Consider the following 19,501-nt stretch of genomic DNA (forward strand, 5'->3'; position numbering starts at 1 on the left):
TACCCACACATACATGGACTACACTTGGATTTACAACCACAAGATACTGCACAAATTCATTCATTCACCTTCATCCACAACAATTTTACTTTCACCAGACATTTCCTCCAAATCTTGGGCAGAGGAGGTACAGGGACAAAACTTGGACCCCAATATGCCAACCTCTTAAAGGTGGCTCATGAAGAGGACATTTGAGAAAACTGCCCTATCAAACCTTTATTATACCTGCTATACACAGATGACGTTAGCACTGATTTCTACCACAGCTCCAACCACCACTGCCCTTCTATCAGATTCTCTGGAATACTTTTACACTAACATCAACTTTCCAGATGCCACAATCTACATTCAGAATGGCATTCTACAAAGCAGGGGTTTTCAACCTTTTTTAAGGAGTGTATCCTTTCTGGTGGGTATCCCTCCTGGACTACAGTCCAGGACGAGCGAGAGAAGGGGGGCCCCCCAGCAGCCGGTTGACAAGGGGGGGGGGGGGGGGGCGGCCGCCCCGGCAACTGGTTGCAGCCAGTTGATTGGGGGACGGGTGCTGGCACCATGCACTGCCACCGTGCCACGTGGAGGCAGGCAGCAGCGCGCGGTACACTCCCCAAGTACCCCTGCTTCTCTGCGCCGCTGCCATGTACCCGCTGGGGCCTTCCCAAGTACTCCCAGGAGTTCACATACCCCTGGTTGACAACCCCTGCTACTAAGTATTATATACAAACCACCTATGGACCACCACATTTATCTCCAAAAAACTAATAATCATCCCAAACACACCAAGAAAGCCTGTAATCTATAGCCAGGTCCTCAGAGATAATATTTGCTCTGAAGAAAATAGTCACAAGCCTTCTTTCACCAACCTTTATGCAGCAAAGACACCGTAGAAAAGAAATAAAGTGCATTTTTGAAAGAACCACCCAAATACCTGTGCAAACCTAATACAATACAGAAAGCAAACACCTGCTAACCACACACTCCATGTTGGAACCTATAAGAAAGATTGAACTATAGCCTGTACTTGAAGAGGACCACCCTTTGATAGCAATATTCCCCCAGACACAAAATATCATGAACTAAACAGAGAGAGTAGTTTTATAGCTCATTATGATTACTTGCTCCCTCTGTTAACCTCCCTGGGTGCTGTAAGTAATAAAAGTTCTCTTCTCTTCTGAATAGTCTTATCCTTTTACATTTGGTAATTACCGTACATAACTGAATCCAAGATGACTTTGAATTTAAGGCAATCCTATAATAATTAGATTCTATACACAGAAAATGATTTGTTATAATTTTCCATGAACAGAATCTAATTATTGGAGGTTCATCTTAATTTGTTGCTCCCCCACCTCTGTGGTAAGGAAGGCAGCACTAGGGGAGAAAGAGGCCAGACCTCCCAACTGTTGTCCCTCTGCCTCTTGTCCTCCCCTATGCCTGTGTCTGCCTCTCCTGCCATTTGCCCCCCCGCCCACTCCACCTGTCTCGAGTGCCTGCCCCCCACCCAAGCCTGTGCCTGACCCACCACCCCTTGCCCCACTCCCTGTGTCATGCTTGCCCCTCACCCAGATTGCTTCTGCGGTGGCTCTAGCTCCAGGGCAGCCAGCCATGGCAGCAGCCCCAGCCCCACCATGCAGAAGTAGCAATGGTAGATTTGGGCTCAGTCATGTTGGGGCCAGAGCCCAGGCCAGAACCAGAGCCACAGTCAAAAGTAAGCAGCAAGGGATGGGGGAGGTTGAAAGGGGGGCAAGCTGTGTGGTCTCCCATGCTGCACATTGCAGGTGTCTTCTGTGCACTCCCTTGCCACCTTAAGGTCTCTCCTGCACCCCCCCAAACTGGCACTCCCTCCCTCCCTGGCTGGTAGGTGGCTGCTGCAGCTCTGGCTTCAGCCTACCTTCCCCATATAGGTACTCAAATTTAAGACAAGGCTTCCCTACTCACTCCCTGCCCCTGTTGACTGCTGTGGGGGAAGCCTGTCATGGATTCAAGAAATAGGGTAGGTTTTTCTGTTTCAACTTTAGTATGTTTGCAGCTACTTCTGGTAGCTTCTCTGTTTCACAAGTTTACTGTCCTTCAAGTCACTATTTCAGTGGTTCTCAAACTTTTTAACAAGGGATGCCTTGAGTTTAGACTTAAGGCATCTCTTGGAAAATGCCAACTTTCAGTTTTCAATCTTTTTTTGCCTACAGAAAAATAGAGAATTTTTTCTGTTGCAAAGAACTTACGAAGACCACAACAGGTTTGAATGTTTTTAACATCATGAATTCCTTCCTGGAATCTGTGAGTTTTGTGAATCATGTTTGTACATCTAACAATTGTGCAGTACCCTGCAACACCCTTGAAAGGATCTCACAGCACCCTAGTTGAGAATCATTGAACTACTTTCATTTACACAATGGAACTGAAGGAAAAAAAAAATCATAGCTTTAAACAGCATTTGGTTAAAGTGGTACCTGCTTCTTTTCCGGACCTGAGGAAGGGCATTTTGTAGCCAAACACGTCCAGCTATACAATCAGCCCAGTAAAAGATATTACCAAACCAACCTTGCTTAAGGCTTATGAAATCTGCCATAAACTCCACAGCACAACATTTTAAAAAACAATGCTAATCAACTATGTTTTTGCATGAATGATATTACAGAAAGAAATTTAAAAAAAACCCTATAAGACTACTTTTTAAATAGAATTTCACCCTAAACCACTGGAACAAGTGAAGCAAGGGGATGCCCCTAAATGGTAGCAATTACTCACATTTATAATATAAAACCCCAAGTCATCTTATGCAAATTTAGAATGCTACAGGAACAGAGATGTTACATTTATGCCTCTGAGTCACCTAAAAGTTGAGTAAAAATCATAAGCAGACTCAGTTTCTGAGCCCCCATAAGAGGAAATTCACATGCACTATTCCAGCAAGTGCATTAAAAATATTTTACATCCATGAAAATATGGTTAAAATTATACTAATTTATCATTTGTAACAGGCAAATAAAATATTCAGTGCTGAAACACTGCTACTTAGAAGAGAAGTTGCCTTCTCACGGTATCCAGGTATGCCAAATCATGGAAACTAAAGACTATCTGGGTAGTCTCAGATACTGCAGAGCTTGTCCTTCATTCAAAAATATTCTAGTTGAGAGACTTGGCAGTTAAGGTCTTCAGGGACAGAACCAACTCTTCTTTTTGGGAAGTTATTAAGAGGAGGAAACCTTTTATGATCAGTATCAAATTAAGTTCCCAGCACAAGGATGACAGTTCAGTACCTTGGATTTTTTGGTCCGCTTATTGTCCTCTTCATCATCAGAATGCCGGTGCTTCTTCTTCTTGTGCTTTTTGCCTGAGTGTGAGTGACTAGCTTTAGATTCCTCTTCTTGTTCATCCAGCATCAGATTGTACTTGGAACTACAGCAAATAGTTAAGGACCATACCAACACTAATTTAGTATTAATATACATTAAAAACAGGAAACGCTCACAAAGCAACTGTACCCACCCTTGACCACAGGTGTAAACATTTAGAGGGCCAATATTTTTTTTAAATGAAAAACAACACATACATAAACACGATACTGAAGTTGCCAAGAGTAAAGTTGGCTGACCTCTGCTTAGAATGCATTACTCTGTAGCAGGGAGGTTGTTATAATTTGTGTCATTTGAATGTAAAACACCTCATTATGACCTGATGGTATTTTTTTCAAGATAGCAAATGAACAAGGGAAAAACATTTCATTCTAATCTAGCAGAAGCCAAAACATTTGCTTGAAAAATTAGAGAAAGTGTAATTTTTTTATGTTTTCATTATGCCTAGTTGGAAGCCTATTACATTACAGGTAAAGGTGTCACGCAGGTAAAAGAATGGGTAAGGATACTCTTGCTTTGGTTTAGCTCTCTCTTTCAGAGATAATTTGGAAGGTTTACCAGATTCCTTTTCATATTCTTTAAAATCATCTTTAGTATATTTCCCACCTGGTCAGAAGAAAACAGCATCAGTCAGACATTCATCTTCCCCTTACAAAGCCAGCAAAGCCACAGGCATACAGCACACATTCCATGGAAAAACTGCTGTTTACTTTATGGCTAAGGTTTCCCCAACTTTCATCGTTACTTTAAAAGGATATACAGAAGTCGCCAGCTCCAGAAATGGCCTCGCAATTTGCATGACCAAACCAAGTGCAACATAGGAGTGTGATCAGGCCACAATTTTTCTTTTCCTAGTTCTGCATGCCAGAGAAGATCTGACCAAGCCATTGTTTCCTTGCCACTCCTTGCCACTGGATTCAGAACACTGGCAAGATCACAGGACACAATGTAGCAATTGGTTGTGTTTCTCCAATTTTTTTTTAAAGGGCTGGAGCCAGTCCTACATTGATCTACTTAAAGCTTAAATTCCTATTTTCAGAATTAAACAACTTACTGCTCCATTTTGACACCTGGAGGAAGAGATACTGCAGGGGGGGGGGAGGGGGGGGGGGGCAGGGGAAGAATCCCGCCAAACAGATGCATACTTTTAAAATCCTTTTCATGAGTTTATATTTACAGAGGGGCATAGTGGATCTCATTTTTCATACTTCCCACATTTACTTTAAAACTAGCTGCTGCCACCTTATGGTGTTGGCTGGTACTGCAAACAGGAGTATTAAATGTCAACACACTGCAAGGTAGGTCTGTACTGTTTCTTGGTGCTCTCAGAGATACTGATTCTCTTAATCAGGCCCTACCCATCTCCTTCTGCTTGCACACAGAAAACCCAGATATGTACCAGCAAAGCCATTCTGTGGGTGCCTTCTCAGACCTCTGTTGCCAGCATACTTGAGAGCAGCTGTAGCAGCACACCCAGGCAGATTCTCTGCTGCATTTCCAGGTTTGACACATGCGAACAGAAGCAGGTGGATAGGGCATATGTGAAAGCATCCTTCCCCAAGAGCACCGGGACATGGTGGAGACACAGTCTCAGTTTTAATTCTGCAATTATAATTGTGCACTGAGAAAAGGACAGAAACCTAAAAGGAAGACTGAATTACATTTCCATGCAGCTAATAAAGACTATCCTAAAAGATCCCTTTTAAAGCTTGGGTAAACCTATTACAAAGGAAAAATATAGCTGATTTAGTAGTCTGCTGAATTATCACATGCAGCCAGTAACATTACTCTATTCCCTTAAAAGAGGATAACATTTGTAGCAGAACTACTTAGGCTACACAACAATCCTAGTTTAGGAGCCCTATTCACTAGCTTAGCGTGTGAAGGGAGTGCAAAATCAAAGAGTGACAAATAAAGCTACCTTTTCCTTTCCATTTCACCTTTGCAACAGACTGGCTAAAATCCACGTGTATCCTCCGGTCGTCTATGAGCACGTTATCCATTTTGAAGTATGCTTTCTCACAATCTTCCTCCTGATATTGATATTTCCAGAAAATTTTAAGTCAAGATTTATTAAGATTTATAAAAATATTCCTAAGAAATCAATGTTTAAATCCAAAGTTTAAATCCAATATCAGCACAGAGATTCCTAATAAATAAGCCACAAATGGGTGAAAATACATATTTCTGTTTCTAGAATGAGCTAAATTACAGAGCTCTTTGCATCTCTATTTTTAAGTGTGATGACATCTTGTGTCAACTCAGTGCAAATGTTCCATTTTTAGAACAATCTATACTGGCATAAATGTATATAACTATTGTGTGTTATGTTCAGAAAACTATGTTCAGAGAAATTATTAAGACAACTGATTTATTAAAGAGTATAACTCAATTACATGAATGGGTCTGATATACTTTTCCATTTCAGTCACACCACCTTTCTGCAGGTTATAGAATAACACCACCCAAAAAAGATTTACACCTTCAGAACAATATTTACTGCTCAAATCACATACCAAGGACAGGATGCTCTTACTTGGTAACTGGTAAAAGTTGCTGCCAGTTATAGACACTATAATAGTGGTATTCAACCTTTTTGGCCAGTGAGCCAAAGGACAGGGCCGAGTCCCTCCACAGACTAGATCTAGCTGGTGGTCCCAATTCAGTGCCTGGAGCAGGTGCTGCATGGCCCCATCCGGTCATGTGGAAGGAGGTGGGGGGCAACCCAACCCCGATCCAGCTGCATGGGGGAAGAGGGTTTGGCTCGGCCCTGATCCAGCCCGGTATGAGGAGGGGGCATGGCACAGCCCCAAACTGGCCAGGAAGAGGGGAAGGGGCCATGGCCCAGTCATGAACCAGCCAGGAAGGGGGAGGGGCAGGGTACAGGCATGGCCCAGCCCCAACCTGGCTGGGAAGAGGGATGGGGTAGTGGTCCAGTCCCACAGTGGGCAGGGGCAGGGGGGGATGGGAGTGTGGCCCTAACCCAGTTGCAGGGAGGGAAGGGGGCATGGCTCAGCTTTGCTCTACCACATGGGCTTAGGATTTTGACAGGGGGGTGGGTGGCAATATTAACTGCCACTGCTCCCCACAGCCAAATTAATTTCACAACTCATGGGGAGTCCAGTGGGCTGGATTCCAAGGCTGGGTGGGCCACATTTGTTTGAGCACCCCTACACTAGAACATCATCACACTATGCAATTATCCTTCATCTTCATTCCCGCTTCTTTATCTTTTACTGTCTTCTTGCACTATTTATCTTTCCATTTTTTCATTATTCCCTTTTAAGCAAAGCATTTTGGGATATATTTAACTTCAGGAAAATGCTTAAGTCCCACTGGATCCAAAAACAAAATGTTCTTAAATTATTTGCTGAATGCAGATGTACATAGGCATGCTCTTAATTTCTTTCCTGAGCTAAAATTGCATCCTCCACAGGCCACAGTCAAATGAGAACCTTACCCGACATACACTTGACAAGATTGCACACTGCCATTCCATCCAATGTGGGGAAAGTATGAGGAGATAATATAAGCATATTGTATGAGTATTTTTAGAAGCAAAATTTACTCACAAAATGCACAAGAACATACCTTTTCAAACTCAATGAAAGCATAACAAAGCGATTCACCTGTCTTCCAGTCTCGAATCACTTCACAGCTAAAGAATTGGCACAAAATGAAAAAGTCAACACTTTTCAGTTTGAAAGCATGTGTTTGCAACGACAATTTTAAATGGTTGCTGCTAGTTTAATGAGACATCTTTTGCGATGATCCTATAAGATTTACTCACACAGTTATCTCTATGATTTTGATGAGTGACTAAAATTGAACTGCTTTGGTAAGCAACAATTATGCAAAATCACATGGGCTTTAGGATTAGGTCTGACATTTTAAAAACAAAGACTCACTATAAAACACAATCTATTTTCCATCATAAACATAGAAAGTACATTAAACTATGAACAATCAAAGAACATTTAACTAAGTTAAGACAAATCAAATATCTTATATTCACTTTCTAAATTCCTGCTAAATGTGTAAAAATAAGTCATGTGACAGTCTGGCAACTTTGGGCCAAAATACCCCCACCATGTCAGCCAGCAGTCCACTGCCACATGACATAAAAGGGAGTCAGGGTGGCTTTCCAGAGAAAACCAGAATAAGTGATGATAAATTAAGTCTAAAGGAGACCACTTACACTGTTTGGTTTTCCTTTAGGAATTAATAATTTAAAACAAACAGTTCTGCAGTGATTACCTTCTAATGGGCCCAAACCGTGTAAATATTATCTCCAAGTCTTCATCTGTGGTCACAGGATTTAGTTTACAGACAAACAGCACATTTTCTGGTGGCTTGATATTTGCATCTGGTAAGTCTCCCACCTATAGCACAAACAAAAGAGAAAGCTTTGCCATTCATTCCACACAAAGCTTCCTGCATTTCAAGGCCCTAAGTACATTCATAGCACAAAATACCTGGACCAGGGTGTAGCAGAAAAGACAGAGAGGTGAAAGTGATCTGACTCAGAATGCAGAGAGCCCTTAAGGCAGTCAAGGCCTAGAGGGCCACGGTTAAGGGATGACAAGCCCCGAGGCACAAAGGCAAGTAAGGCAGTGCCAGGGAGCCCATGGACAAGGGAAAGGCCAGAAGCATCTTGCCCAAATGGGGATCAGGACCCAAAGGAGGTCACCTAGGGATGAACGAGACATAGTGAAACACCAAGGCCTTACTTTGATCTCTGAGGGAAGCTTCGCATATCTCATCTAGACATCAAGGCATGGCAAACGAACGCAAGGCAGTGGCCCAAGAGACCAGCAGGGCAGAACAGGGATCACAACATCTTTTAGGGGACTCCATAGCCATCCTGGAGCCAGGACCTGTCTTGCGGGGGTTGGCAACATTTTGGAGTAGGGAGGTTGCTTTAATAGACCTTAGCGCCAAGCATGGGCTGCTTCCAACACAGCATGCACTGCCACAGTCATGCATATCCTGCCTGCCTCCCTCAGTGCTGCTGCCGCCACTATTCCCCAGTGATCGACTGCCATGTGGGCAAAGTCACAAAACACGTTCCCCCTACCAAAATGTAGCATAAATCCCCTAGGTCTGTGGACCAGATTTCATCCAGTTACTGACCCCTGGTTTTAGAAAATTTTAAACATGCTTCCAAGACTCAATCAATAGCAATCTGGAAAAATGTTTGCAAATCATTCTGAAGTCTTAAAAAGAATATTTTCTGCAAACAGAATTGTCTCTTGGTTAAAACAAGAAACTAGGAAATCGTAGGGTTCTTACTCTCAATCCTGTCCATAAGCATGCCTTTGGGACAAGTCATTTTACACTCTGAAGGTCACGGTGACAGAATGGTTAAGGAGTCTTGCCACATCCACAGAAGTCCACATATATAGTGAAAGCTACTCCCTTTCAGCTCAGGTATAAATGCATGCTGGCCATTCAAAGGCAGTCAGATGTGGTGCCAGCTACATTACTCCTTTGAGTGCTTCTGGCTACAGAAACAGCATAGTTAAATCTGGGCAAACTCAATGTACTAATAAGCTCAGGAAGACCTCCTGCTTTTTTTTTTGGCGACATTCTCTACCTTAATTTTCCCATCAGTAAAATGGCACCACTTATATCTTTTGCAAGAGTACCGAGAGGTCTACAATTGTGCACATGCATTCTCAAAATAGTTCGAATAAACCATAAGAGGGTGGATGGGGTAAGACACAGCTGACATAAGAATGCTTCAGTATTGCCATGTACATTCATACAATCATAAGACTCGCTGCTGACATTAAGAGAAAGAATAGAATTGGGTCATTTCTCTATGTGCTGTTTTTCTTGGAAGGTGGAATTACCCTCATCTAAAGTTTAGCAATAGCCATATTAAATTCCAGCTTGCCTCAACCTACTAAGGAAATGAGAAATTACAATGAAAGTATCATTCAGTCATATAAAACAGAAAAACCAAACTGATAGTCAGCTCTGGCTTATGAATTAGCAGTGGTTAACTGCAGTACACACAGCTTTGCTGCCTACACTCTTATGGCAAACATTTCTCACTAGAATGGAAGCGATGCAACTTATTAAGTGTCTCTAAGAAAAAAATGCAAGCATGCAAGATACTCAGCTGTATAATTACAGACTGTATTTACACTAACGTTGGTAGACTTGTTTTACTTAACTACTTCTTGGCTTTTGTCTCTTGGTTGATACACTTGTGAAACAAGGCAGATTTAGCTATTTTTCTACTGAACTAATATAAGGAAAATACATTTCAGAAAGGAGACCATGGTATGAGCTTAAATTCCAAATACTGCTGAACAGTATCATGTTTCAGTATCAATTTTATCATGTTTGTAAAGTCCGAGCTATTTTAATACTTTTCTAGTTTTGGTTTTTAAATTAGTTATGGAAAATAGATCATATAATCTATTTTGTTCTGCACCCTATAGGTATTGCTCCCTAAAATATGCATTGCTTTACATTGGGTGCATCTACATCTGCAATTAATGCAAAGCAATAAACTTCAGAGCTGTTCAAGCCAGATTAAACTGCTCCTAGGTACAGTGTCTACATGTGCATCCAGGACAGCAGCAATTTGAGCCAGAGCAGATCAGGCTTCCAGCTGGCTGGGCTGACCAGCAGCAATTTACGCCTCTGGTCAGTGCCTACACGCACATTTCAGCGCAGTTAATTACTCTACTGTAAGATTTTACTATCTCCGACATACTATGTTACGCCGTAGTTATTAGTTTACTGCACCCTAATACTGGCACTAGAATAGACAGTGTACTGTAGAATAGACAGCTAATTAGTCTACTTCGCAGTACAGCACATGTATAGATGTACCCACTGAGAATCACTGCGTGGACTACTAAGCTAATAATTCACAAACTTAACCTTGTTTGCTCTGATCGTAAAAATGTATCAGTAGTCATACAGCTACATGCTACAGAATGAAGGGCTCAACACTCATTCATCCTTCTGCAGGATAGGGGCCCATCCTGGCCACACCATGGGATCAATCTCTGCTATACATTAAATGCCTACCACCAGCAATTTAAAAAATAAAACAAAACAAAACACACAGCTACTTCTGTTTATGTGGCCTTGAAACTGCAGTCACTTGAGCACTTTGCTACCATACTCAAATCAAATTAATAATATTGCTTGTTGTTCTTTAGTTCATTTTATTATTTTTTTCTAATTCTATAAGCAGGAAGAAGCCTCACTGCTCTCCTCTGTATCTGCAATTCCACTATTTGAATCTGAAAAATTATTTTAAGTTAAACCCTGCCACAAACATGCTGAAAATCTTCAACAACAAAGAAAAAAACTATTTAGTAGAATAAAGGTATAAAATGGGACAAGCTTTTCTAGCAAGCTCTACCAAACCCTTATCTTCTTTTAGTCCTTAGTTTAGAACCAAGATGGCATCAGTCTTACTGAGAAATATCCTCCTAACAATGAACAACCAAATTCCCATACTTGATTTCTTTAATTCACTCAGGGTCCCTGGTATCAAAATCTGGTGATGGATGATACTCATATCTCTAAGAAAATTAAAGGCAACCAGTTGGCTTAAATACATACTCACCTACACATGATATGTATAGTACATATGCACACAAGGAAGCACTCTCTCTGATGAGGCAAAGAAAGGGAGAGGTTTACCATTTCCAGAAGAATGGCTCGAGTTTTTGCTTCTTTCTCTGCTTGAATTTCTTCCACTTCATCAGCAGGCCTTCCTTTGAAATCATCAATTTCTTCATCTGCTCCTATTCTACCACTCTGAAAAATGAAACAGCATTTTAATACCACCGAACCCTGACCTAGCTTTATCGTTTTTACAGTATTTTGCGGTAGAAATAAGAAATACATACTGAAGAACTGAGCCAAGATTGCCAGAGACAAGGAAACAGCCTTCGCTTAGTACAGTAATGAGTTTCAGTTGGTCTGGGCTAGATTCAGTTAGATGTTCTAACATCCTTCACCTCGGTATCTCATACTTCTTCCCCAAAACATACATGCCAACTCATTTTACTAAAATATTTTTAGGAAAGAGGGATACACTTCCCTAAAATGAAGTAAGTAAAACAGTGTTAGAAATGTGGACTCCATTTCCCAGCAGCCCTGCCTGCATGCAGGCAGCAGACTCCAGACCATGCTGTCACCACTACAAGATCCAGTTTTGGCCCCAGAGCAGCAACTTGTCCAGCCATGCACCCTGCCAGTGCTGCTTGGGCAGGTTTCCATGGAAATGCTGGCCCCACACTGTCACGGCCCGACTGCTCCTGGTATCCCCATCGAAACTGGCCATAGCGACACAGGCAAGGGCTGCTGGGAAATGTAATCTGGCCACTGGGCTGATCTGTCATTTTGCCCACTCCAGTTCAAAGACAGGAAGTCTGTTTTCTACTATTGCATCTAGTCAAGCCTCCACATGTAAACATATTTAAAACTAAGTAGTTACTTTTTCTGAACTTCCCAGTTAAAAACACTTCAACAGAGCTAGAGGTTTATCCCTCTGTTTCCTCCCCAAGTGTCTCTCAGTATAAAAAACTTTCAAGCGTTAGCATGGTAAGCACTGGACTACCAAACCCCTTATTTAGAAATAGGGAATGCAAATATACCATCTTTGATATCCTTCTATTCCAGACCAGTGCTAAAACAAAAATCACCACGCTACTTGTTAAGACTGAAAAAAATAATGTTCCTGCTCTTGAAACATTCTTTCCCCACAAACAGTAAATTCTATATAGCAGCTCTAATAACTGCAGAACAGAATCAATTAAATGAGTTATAATTTGAACTGTTCTTAGGAAACATCTTCCATTGGAATGCAGACAAAAAACACATCAGTATGTCTGCTGGTATAAGTAGTACTCTCCAATTAAAACTATTTTCTTATATCAAAATGCTGATAAAAGTTCTTAAGAGAGAAAAAAAGAATAAGCTTTGAATTATTTTTCAAAAGAAAAGAAGCCTGGATAGCCTCATTTAAACCATTTGGATAATTCACACACACAAATACTTAGGTGGATCTAGCCTGCAATGAAGACCTATCTATTCAGCCCAAATATTCCCTTCCAACACCTAAAGCTGTTAAGAATGCTCACATTCAGCTGTTCCTTAGTGGGCTCTGGAGAGCGATCAGGAATCATCAAACCAGGTGGGTCATCAAATGGATCATCTAAAATCACTGTATGATTTATCCTAATGATAAATTTAAAATAAAACCAAGTATTAACAGATTTTATTTAAGTACCAAAGAGCATGGCTCTTAACAACAAAACAATCTTTGTAATACTTATGTTTATATATTACTGTTGGGTTAACCGTGTAAACGCTGGATATAGTTATGCTAGTAAATAATAGCTGGAAATACTGTTTTAGTAAAGCTAACTGAGGTACATGCAAAGCCTGCTGGGATATAAAGGGTAAAATGAATGGTTTAATTAGTATGGGCTAATTTTTCAAGGCACTTGTTTCTAGACTAACAGTTTACCTAGTTAAGTCTTAGGAATACCATCAATTCAATCTTTCTTAACCTCTTACCTCTGCATACTTTATCAATGGAGACTTGGACATTACAGGCATTTTTAGTTACATGGGGTCAAAAAAACTGAACTGAACTCCCCTGAAGTGATGAACTCCCCTAAAGTAATTATAGAGATTAAGAATATTGTAAAATTATTTTGTGTGGTCTAAATAACAATTCCATCCCATCAGCAAGCCTGATCATGAAAACTCACGTGTCAATGTGGCTCTATGAACATAATCTGCTTTAGAATGAAAATGCAGATTTTAGGCCCACAATTTATATTTCTACTGATAAAATAGCTGTAATGACCTTCAGTGTGGGTATGCCCACTTTCAGAGAAGGACCTAAATCCCTCTAAAACACATAGTGACATAATATCAACCATTAGGACTGGAATAAAGAAGCATTCTACGTACCAGTCACAAACATCCTGACATTTTTATATTAATTCGCTTCCAGAAGGATCAAGAAACCAGTTTTTGCCATATCATAATGCACCCTCTAAAGCAGCAGATAAACCCAGTCATACCTAATATCCTGATAAGGAATAAACTCCTTGTCAACAAAGGTCTCATTTATTTTCATCAATACATCTATGCCTTCTGTTACTTCTCCAAACACAGTGTGCACGCCATCAAGGTAATCTAGGTTTTCTCCAGTGGTAATAAGAAACTAAAAAAGACAAGATACAAAATTGCTTACCACAAGTACTAAAACAGAGCCACGCTGTAATCTGTACTGCACTCACTGAAAAAACACCTATTGACCTCAGTGCAAGACTGTTATCTCTCTTGTCAGCTGCAGCTAAGATATTAAAATTTCTGTCTAGACCCTCAAGTGGTGTAAACCAGGAGTGCTCAACTCCTAGTCCGTGGGCCAGATCCAGCTTCCAGTCTCTTGTCCCCTGGCCTGAGGGGCTCCCCTAAAGGTCCATGAGGTGCCTGCGGACTATTCTCCTGCACACCAGATCCAGCATGCAGGGTGGTGTAAGACCCAATCCCAGCACACAGTGCCAGGTAGAGGTGGCACAGGGTCCCAGTCCCAACACACAGGGCCAGCTGGGGGCAGCGTGATCCAGATCTAGGTGTGCAGGCCCCCCCCCCACCCCATGGACTAGCCCCATGTCACTCATTTGGCCCGTGACACGAAAACACTGAGCACCACTGTAAACTGACACAGTTCTGTAGAATAACTATGAGAATTTAAACTACCCAAACAACTTTCATTTATTACAGCAGGTAATTATTAAAAGTAACCACGATACCCATCTTTTACAATCAGACTGAAAGTCTGGGTTCACTGGTGTATTTACCTGGACATAATTAGAGAAGCATAGAATCACATAAAATTAGGTTTGGAAGGAACCTCAAGACCCCCTGCTCATAGCAGCACCATCCCAGACTAGATCATCCCAGCCAAGGCTTTGTCTAGCCAGTCTTAAAAACCTCCAAGGATGGAGATTTTACCACCTCTCTTGGTAACCTTTCCCAGTGCTTTAATGCCCTCCCTCATGAGAAAGTTCTTCCTAATATCTAACCTAAACTTCCCTTGCTACAACTTGATAACATTAGTCCTTGTTCTGTCATTATTATGGCTAGAAGCGTAAAGCAAGATTTAACCTAATCTCAGTCATACTGTATCTTTTTGCCAACTCCACATAATTTTCTCTCCATGACTTCTCTCTCAAATGAAATATTTTAGGATACCAAATGCTATGAATTAAAAATGAATTCTATTGATATGAAAGCTAGGAGGAACTGACAGATTTTCCTAAGATCAAAAGAGAAAACTGATTTTATTTTTTAAAATAATGTAGATGTAAGGGATACTTACACAAGAGGCTAGTTAGACTACACTGTCTTTTTGAGGCCAAAAATAATGATTAGCATTCTATCAAGCTAGCATCTCTGAGCAGTTCTACAATAACAAACTAATATGTGAATGGGATGGAGAACACATGTAATAAAGCATGATTTCATTCTCCAAGTTAAGCAAGGTTATTAAAAATAAAAAGTTATAAGCTCATTAAAAAATAACTGATGACACCTTATCAGTATCTATTTACTAACGTATTCCACGTTTTTGCCTACCAGATAAGTGCATAACTCATTGAACTGCATAACACAATGCCTGTCCCATTTGTCTATTGCTTACACTGTAAAGTCTAGTTATTTGCATATTAAGTGCATAAACCACATAAGTGCAAAACTACTTTGAAGCCCCATTATCTACTTTACAATGTAACTGCTCTCCCATTAACTGTAAGCTAACTGTAATATTCTGTAAGTAACTGTATTTGTCAGTGATGTAAGCAGTGCTTAAATGTGGTATACTTAATGAGCACTGCTTACATTAAGTTTCCATGAGTGCATACTCCAGGTATGTATTTAAAGTACACTGATAAAAGGAGGTTTACCTTTCATTCCACAGACTAGTAGGAACATGCAAGTCAAGTTACTGACACAGTGGGTGCATCTACTGGTCGCACTACATCGCCGTATGGTGTGCTATGGCAATGTAGTGATCACGTGGGTCTACCTGTGATCACCAGCTACTTCATTGTAGCGGCGCACTCCCACAGTATAGTGCACCAGTACAGCGATGTAGCTGGAAAATGTACCCATGCACAGCGTGCATGACACAGTAACAGCTCATACTGTGCCATGCTTTAGTGCTTCCAAAATGAAGTACTAAAGCACAGCAACATGTAGATGCACCTTGTGAACAAATCACCTTTCTGAAAGATAAAATTCCAATAGAAAATGTCTTAAATTGGGAAAGCTTTTAGCTCCAGACAGTAATTTTTCCTCTTTTCAGAGGGCAACTACATAGGCTGCCACTAGGAATTATACAAAATGTATGTCCCACTGCCCTTATTTAGACAGATTTGTCCATAGCAAAGGAAGAAATGTGTGAGTAACTGTTATTTGCATTGTAATGAACTTTCAGTAAACTCTTCAGCTTCTCTTTGGTTATTCTGGATTCAGAGCAAGACATCCCAATTCTGTGTGCTGACCTGAGATCCATGCTGATCATTGCCATTGTTCACCATTGACACTGTTCCTTTTTTCTTGTGTTTAATTCTTGGCACCTTTTCTGACTCGAAAAATCTAGCTTGATCGCCATACAGTTTACTGAAAATATATACAATAAAGTTATGGAACAGCAGGACTTAAAAAAGGTCAACAATGAAACAAATGCTATAGAACAGTGTAATAAAACTGCTAGTTTACACTGCATCTCTGCCAGTTTAATCTACATGGGAGTAGGTGAGCCAATATGTATCATAGACAATACAGACAGTTTTTCTTGGAGGCATTTTAGTGAGTTGTTTTATAATTTATTTAAAAAATTGGTATCTAGGTATGACAATGTACAAATGTTAATTTGCTAGACTGTCAAAATTATTGTAAAAACTGACTTGTAGTACAGTGTGGAAAACTTAAGTGTAACTTTATACATATAAAAGTGGTTGACACTCTGAATTCCTCTTTTAAAACAAAGAGAAAACTAATACATCTGTGCATAGTCTAAAACTAACTAACAGGAAGAGCTAAAAATTAAATTTCACACATCAACTGTCAAGGTATACTAGATGGGATACACTGCTTAAAGTCCTGAAGTCTAATCTCATACTTGTTTTTCCCCTCAGCTAAGAGACTGGGTCTATACTCACAGTTACACAAGTTTAATGAAATCATTTTAAAACAACACTTTCAGTGTAAGAGATGTGAACCTGTTTATACCAATTTTAATCAAACCTGATGCAACCCCACTAAGTGCAGCAGAACAAGAGAGAAGCAAGTCTGCTTGGCATTTCTGGGAGAAAGCACATGAGTAATTAGACAGTAAGGCAAATAAAGTAACATTTGTATACCATATGGAAAAGTGCAAATGAGGCAGAGACTAGTTGTGATCTAATGACTAAACATATCAATACATTTGGACCCTTAACGGTCCAAAGACACAGCTGAGTACTCCTCCCGCTGACCCTACAACTTTTGCCCATGTTATAGCCATCTCTCTCTGACTCCATTATAGTCTAGTATGAACCTGCATTTTTCCTGTGCACTCCCTCCAAAACAAGTCTGGAAGAGTGTTAAACAATGAAATATGCAACAGTCCAATTATCTGCACTCTGCTACATGATTCAATTACCAGGAGATAAATAGTCTTTTTTGTGTCCTTCCCTCCCCGCATCCTTCACATGATTTCAACTCATTTTCCCCATAAAACATCATTTTCGAAGGATACAGTTATGGAAGATTTCAAAATTAATTAAAATTCTAGTTACAGCTGTCTGAATGACTCCATCTGCTAAATGTATTACTTTGGAAGATGAAGTTTTATAAGAAGAGTACAATTTTCTTTTTAATCTCCAGTTTCCTGAATGTAACCCTCTAAAACAACCCACACCAGATTCTCCAATTTTCAATCCAAGAAAGCACACTGCACATGTTTAATCTAAGTGATTGAACTCAAATAACAATTTTACAGATTTTGATGGAGGGTTCAGCATGATCTTCACACATAAATATAGAAATTTTAGTAGAGTCACCTGTTCCATCTCCTTTAAAAATAAAGATGTTTTGTTGTAAGATACAACTAGAATGGCATCCCTCCAAATTTCTCAGCACTATGGGAGAAATATGCTGTCTTTCACAGAGACTAGTTTGATCACACACTGAGTTGCCTTCCACAGAGGGGCTCATTTGGTCCACGTTGTATGGGTACCCAAACATACCATCATGTATACACCCATCATTAAATTGATGTCAAAAGTACAGAGGGTAGTATGCTGTCCAAAAAAATGAAGATTAAGTACTTTATTTACCCAAATCCAAGACAGCTGTTTGGGAAAATACAGTATATAGGACCAAAAGAGAGCATAGGCAATACACAAGGAATCAAGAGATTCAGGGCGCAGACAGTAGTTACATTTTTCGCATGATTGGGCCCTTTAAAGTGCTCTACAGCCATGCTGTGACACACGTGCATAACTTCAGAGAGCTTTTAAAGTAGCCAATCATGAGAAAAATTAGCCCTCCTCAAATGAGGTATCAGATGAAGACACTCTGCTTTTAAAAAAGCGCCTTAGTGAACTTGTGTTCCCTAGGGTTAATTTCTCTTGTGTTCAGGGCTGCACTGATGCAGCCCAGCCTCACCCCAGGGTCAGCAGGGAGGGAGGTGGGAGAGGGAGGCAAGCAGCATTCCACCTCCTTCCCCCCACCCACCTCAGGCCGGGTAAAGCAGAGATGGGGGAAAGGATCAGCACAACTTGCCAGCCTGCCCAGCCTGAGCTGGAGTGGGGATGGGAGGGGATCAGAGCACCCTCGCCTCAAGGGCCTGGTCTGGCTCCCCTGCCAGTACCCCGCCTAGGAGCAACTGGAGGGGAAGGGGAAGGTCCATGAAGTGGGAAGGGGCTCCAATCCACCCCACTCCCCCCTACAGCTCAGGCCATGCAAAGCCCAGTTGGCAGAGTGCTGCTGCTTGCTTCTCCTTCCCTCCCTGCTGTCAGCCCCAGAGCTGGAAGGAGGGGGACAGGGCTGGGGAGAGGGGCAGTGCAGGTAGGCTATATCCTGTTGGCCAGGAGGGCTGGTCAAGACAGACTCCGTTCCCTTCTGCCCCCCCGATCCAACAGGTAAATGTCTGTTGGGCTGAGGGGGGTGCTCTAACTCATGGTGCTTTATGTTAGAGTGGGGGCCTGAATGGGGAGTTAGAATGGGGCAGATGCCTGTCCGCACCCTCAAAAGGGTCTGCACCTTATACCCCAACAGTGAATCCTGCCTGCTGAATTTAGCTAAGCAAGTCCAGATGGGGTCAAGTGCTAGATCACTTCATTTTAGCTACAAAAATATGTTTTACTCACCAAAAAATAGACTCCCCTCCACGTCCAGTCCCCTGGGGATCACCAGTTTGTATAATAAAATCTCTCTATAACAGCAAAGTACAAAGCAATTAGTCTGGGTACTTGTAAGTTTAGACAAAGAGGAAAAAAAAAGTCCATTATATACTCACCTGTACATTATGAACTAGGCAGTAATTGTAGTATTTGATTTTGCAAAGCTTCAGAAAATTCAGACAAGCTGTAAGAAATTGTACCAAAACTTAGTAGGAAACAAAATTCTATTAATAATTACATTTGCACACAGGTTTTCTTATAACCCGTATTAGTACTTTCTTATTCTCTGAGCGCTTCTGTACATCTAAGGAACAGATCTCTTCCTAGAACCTAAATTCACCAGTCATATTTAGGATTTTATATACTATTTGTACAACAAGCAACTACATATATTTCCCTTCCCTTGTTTCCACGCTTTCCTAAATAGCAGGTCCCAGGGACAAAGTCATAGTTGGCCTTTCAATTTACTAGCTAATGCATTTACTTGGTATTTTGTTGTATAAACCAAGATTTCTACTGTGTGTAGTATGACAACTTGATTCCGGATAAGAACTGAGGTATATAAATAAGGAAAAAATTAAGTAAATAAAATCCACATCCACTTGAAATTATACATGGAACCTAAGGTCTGCATACAGAAAACTTAAACATTTAACTTCACCACCACAAACTTTTCACATCCCAAATCCCTTCTACTTATGT

General features: G+C 40.8%; 1 protein-coding gene across 1 annotated transcript in view; it reads right to left on the bottom strand.

The window, feature by feature from the left end:
* Nucleotides 1-19,501, bottom strand: part of PPIL4 (peptidylprolyl isomerase like 4) — a 36,839-nt gene that overhangs the window by 13,549 nt on the left and 3,789 nt on the right. The window contains exons 2-12 of the mRNA XM_006262042.4: nt 18,916-18,983; nt 18,767-18,831; nt 15,914-16,031; nt 13,427-13,569; nt 12,473-12,569; nt 11,028-11,144; nt 7,611-7,735; nt 6,945-7,011; nt 5,275-5,386; nt 3,863-3,959; nt 3,258-3,396 (exon numbers count right to left, since the gene is read on the bottom strand). Coding sequence (XP_006262104.1) covers nt 3,258-3,396; nt 3,863-3,959; nt 5,275-5,386; nt 6,945-7,011; nt 7,611-7,735; nt 11,028-11,144; nt 12,473-12,569; nt 13,427-13,569; nt 15,914-16,031; nt 18,767-18,831; nt 18,916-18,983 — 1,148 coding nt within the window. The remainder of the gene's footprint in view (nt 1-3,257; nt 3,397-3,862; nt 3,960-5,274; nt 5,387-6,944; nt 7,012-7,610; nt 7,736-11,027; nt 11,145-12,472; nt 12,570-13,426; nt 13,570-15,913; nt 16,032-18,766; nt 18,832-18,915; nt 18,984-19,501) is intronic.

This window comes from Alligator mississippiensis, chromosome 1, assembly GCF_030867095.1.
Source record: "Alligator mississippiensis isolate rAllMis1 chromosome 1, rAllMis1, whole genome shotgun sequence".
NCBI lineage: Eukaryota > Metazoa > Chordata > Crocodylia > Alligatoridae > Alligator > Alligator mississippiensis.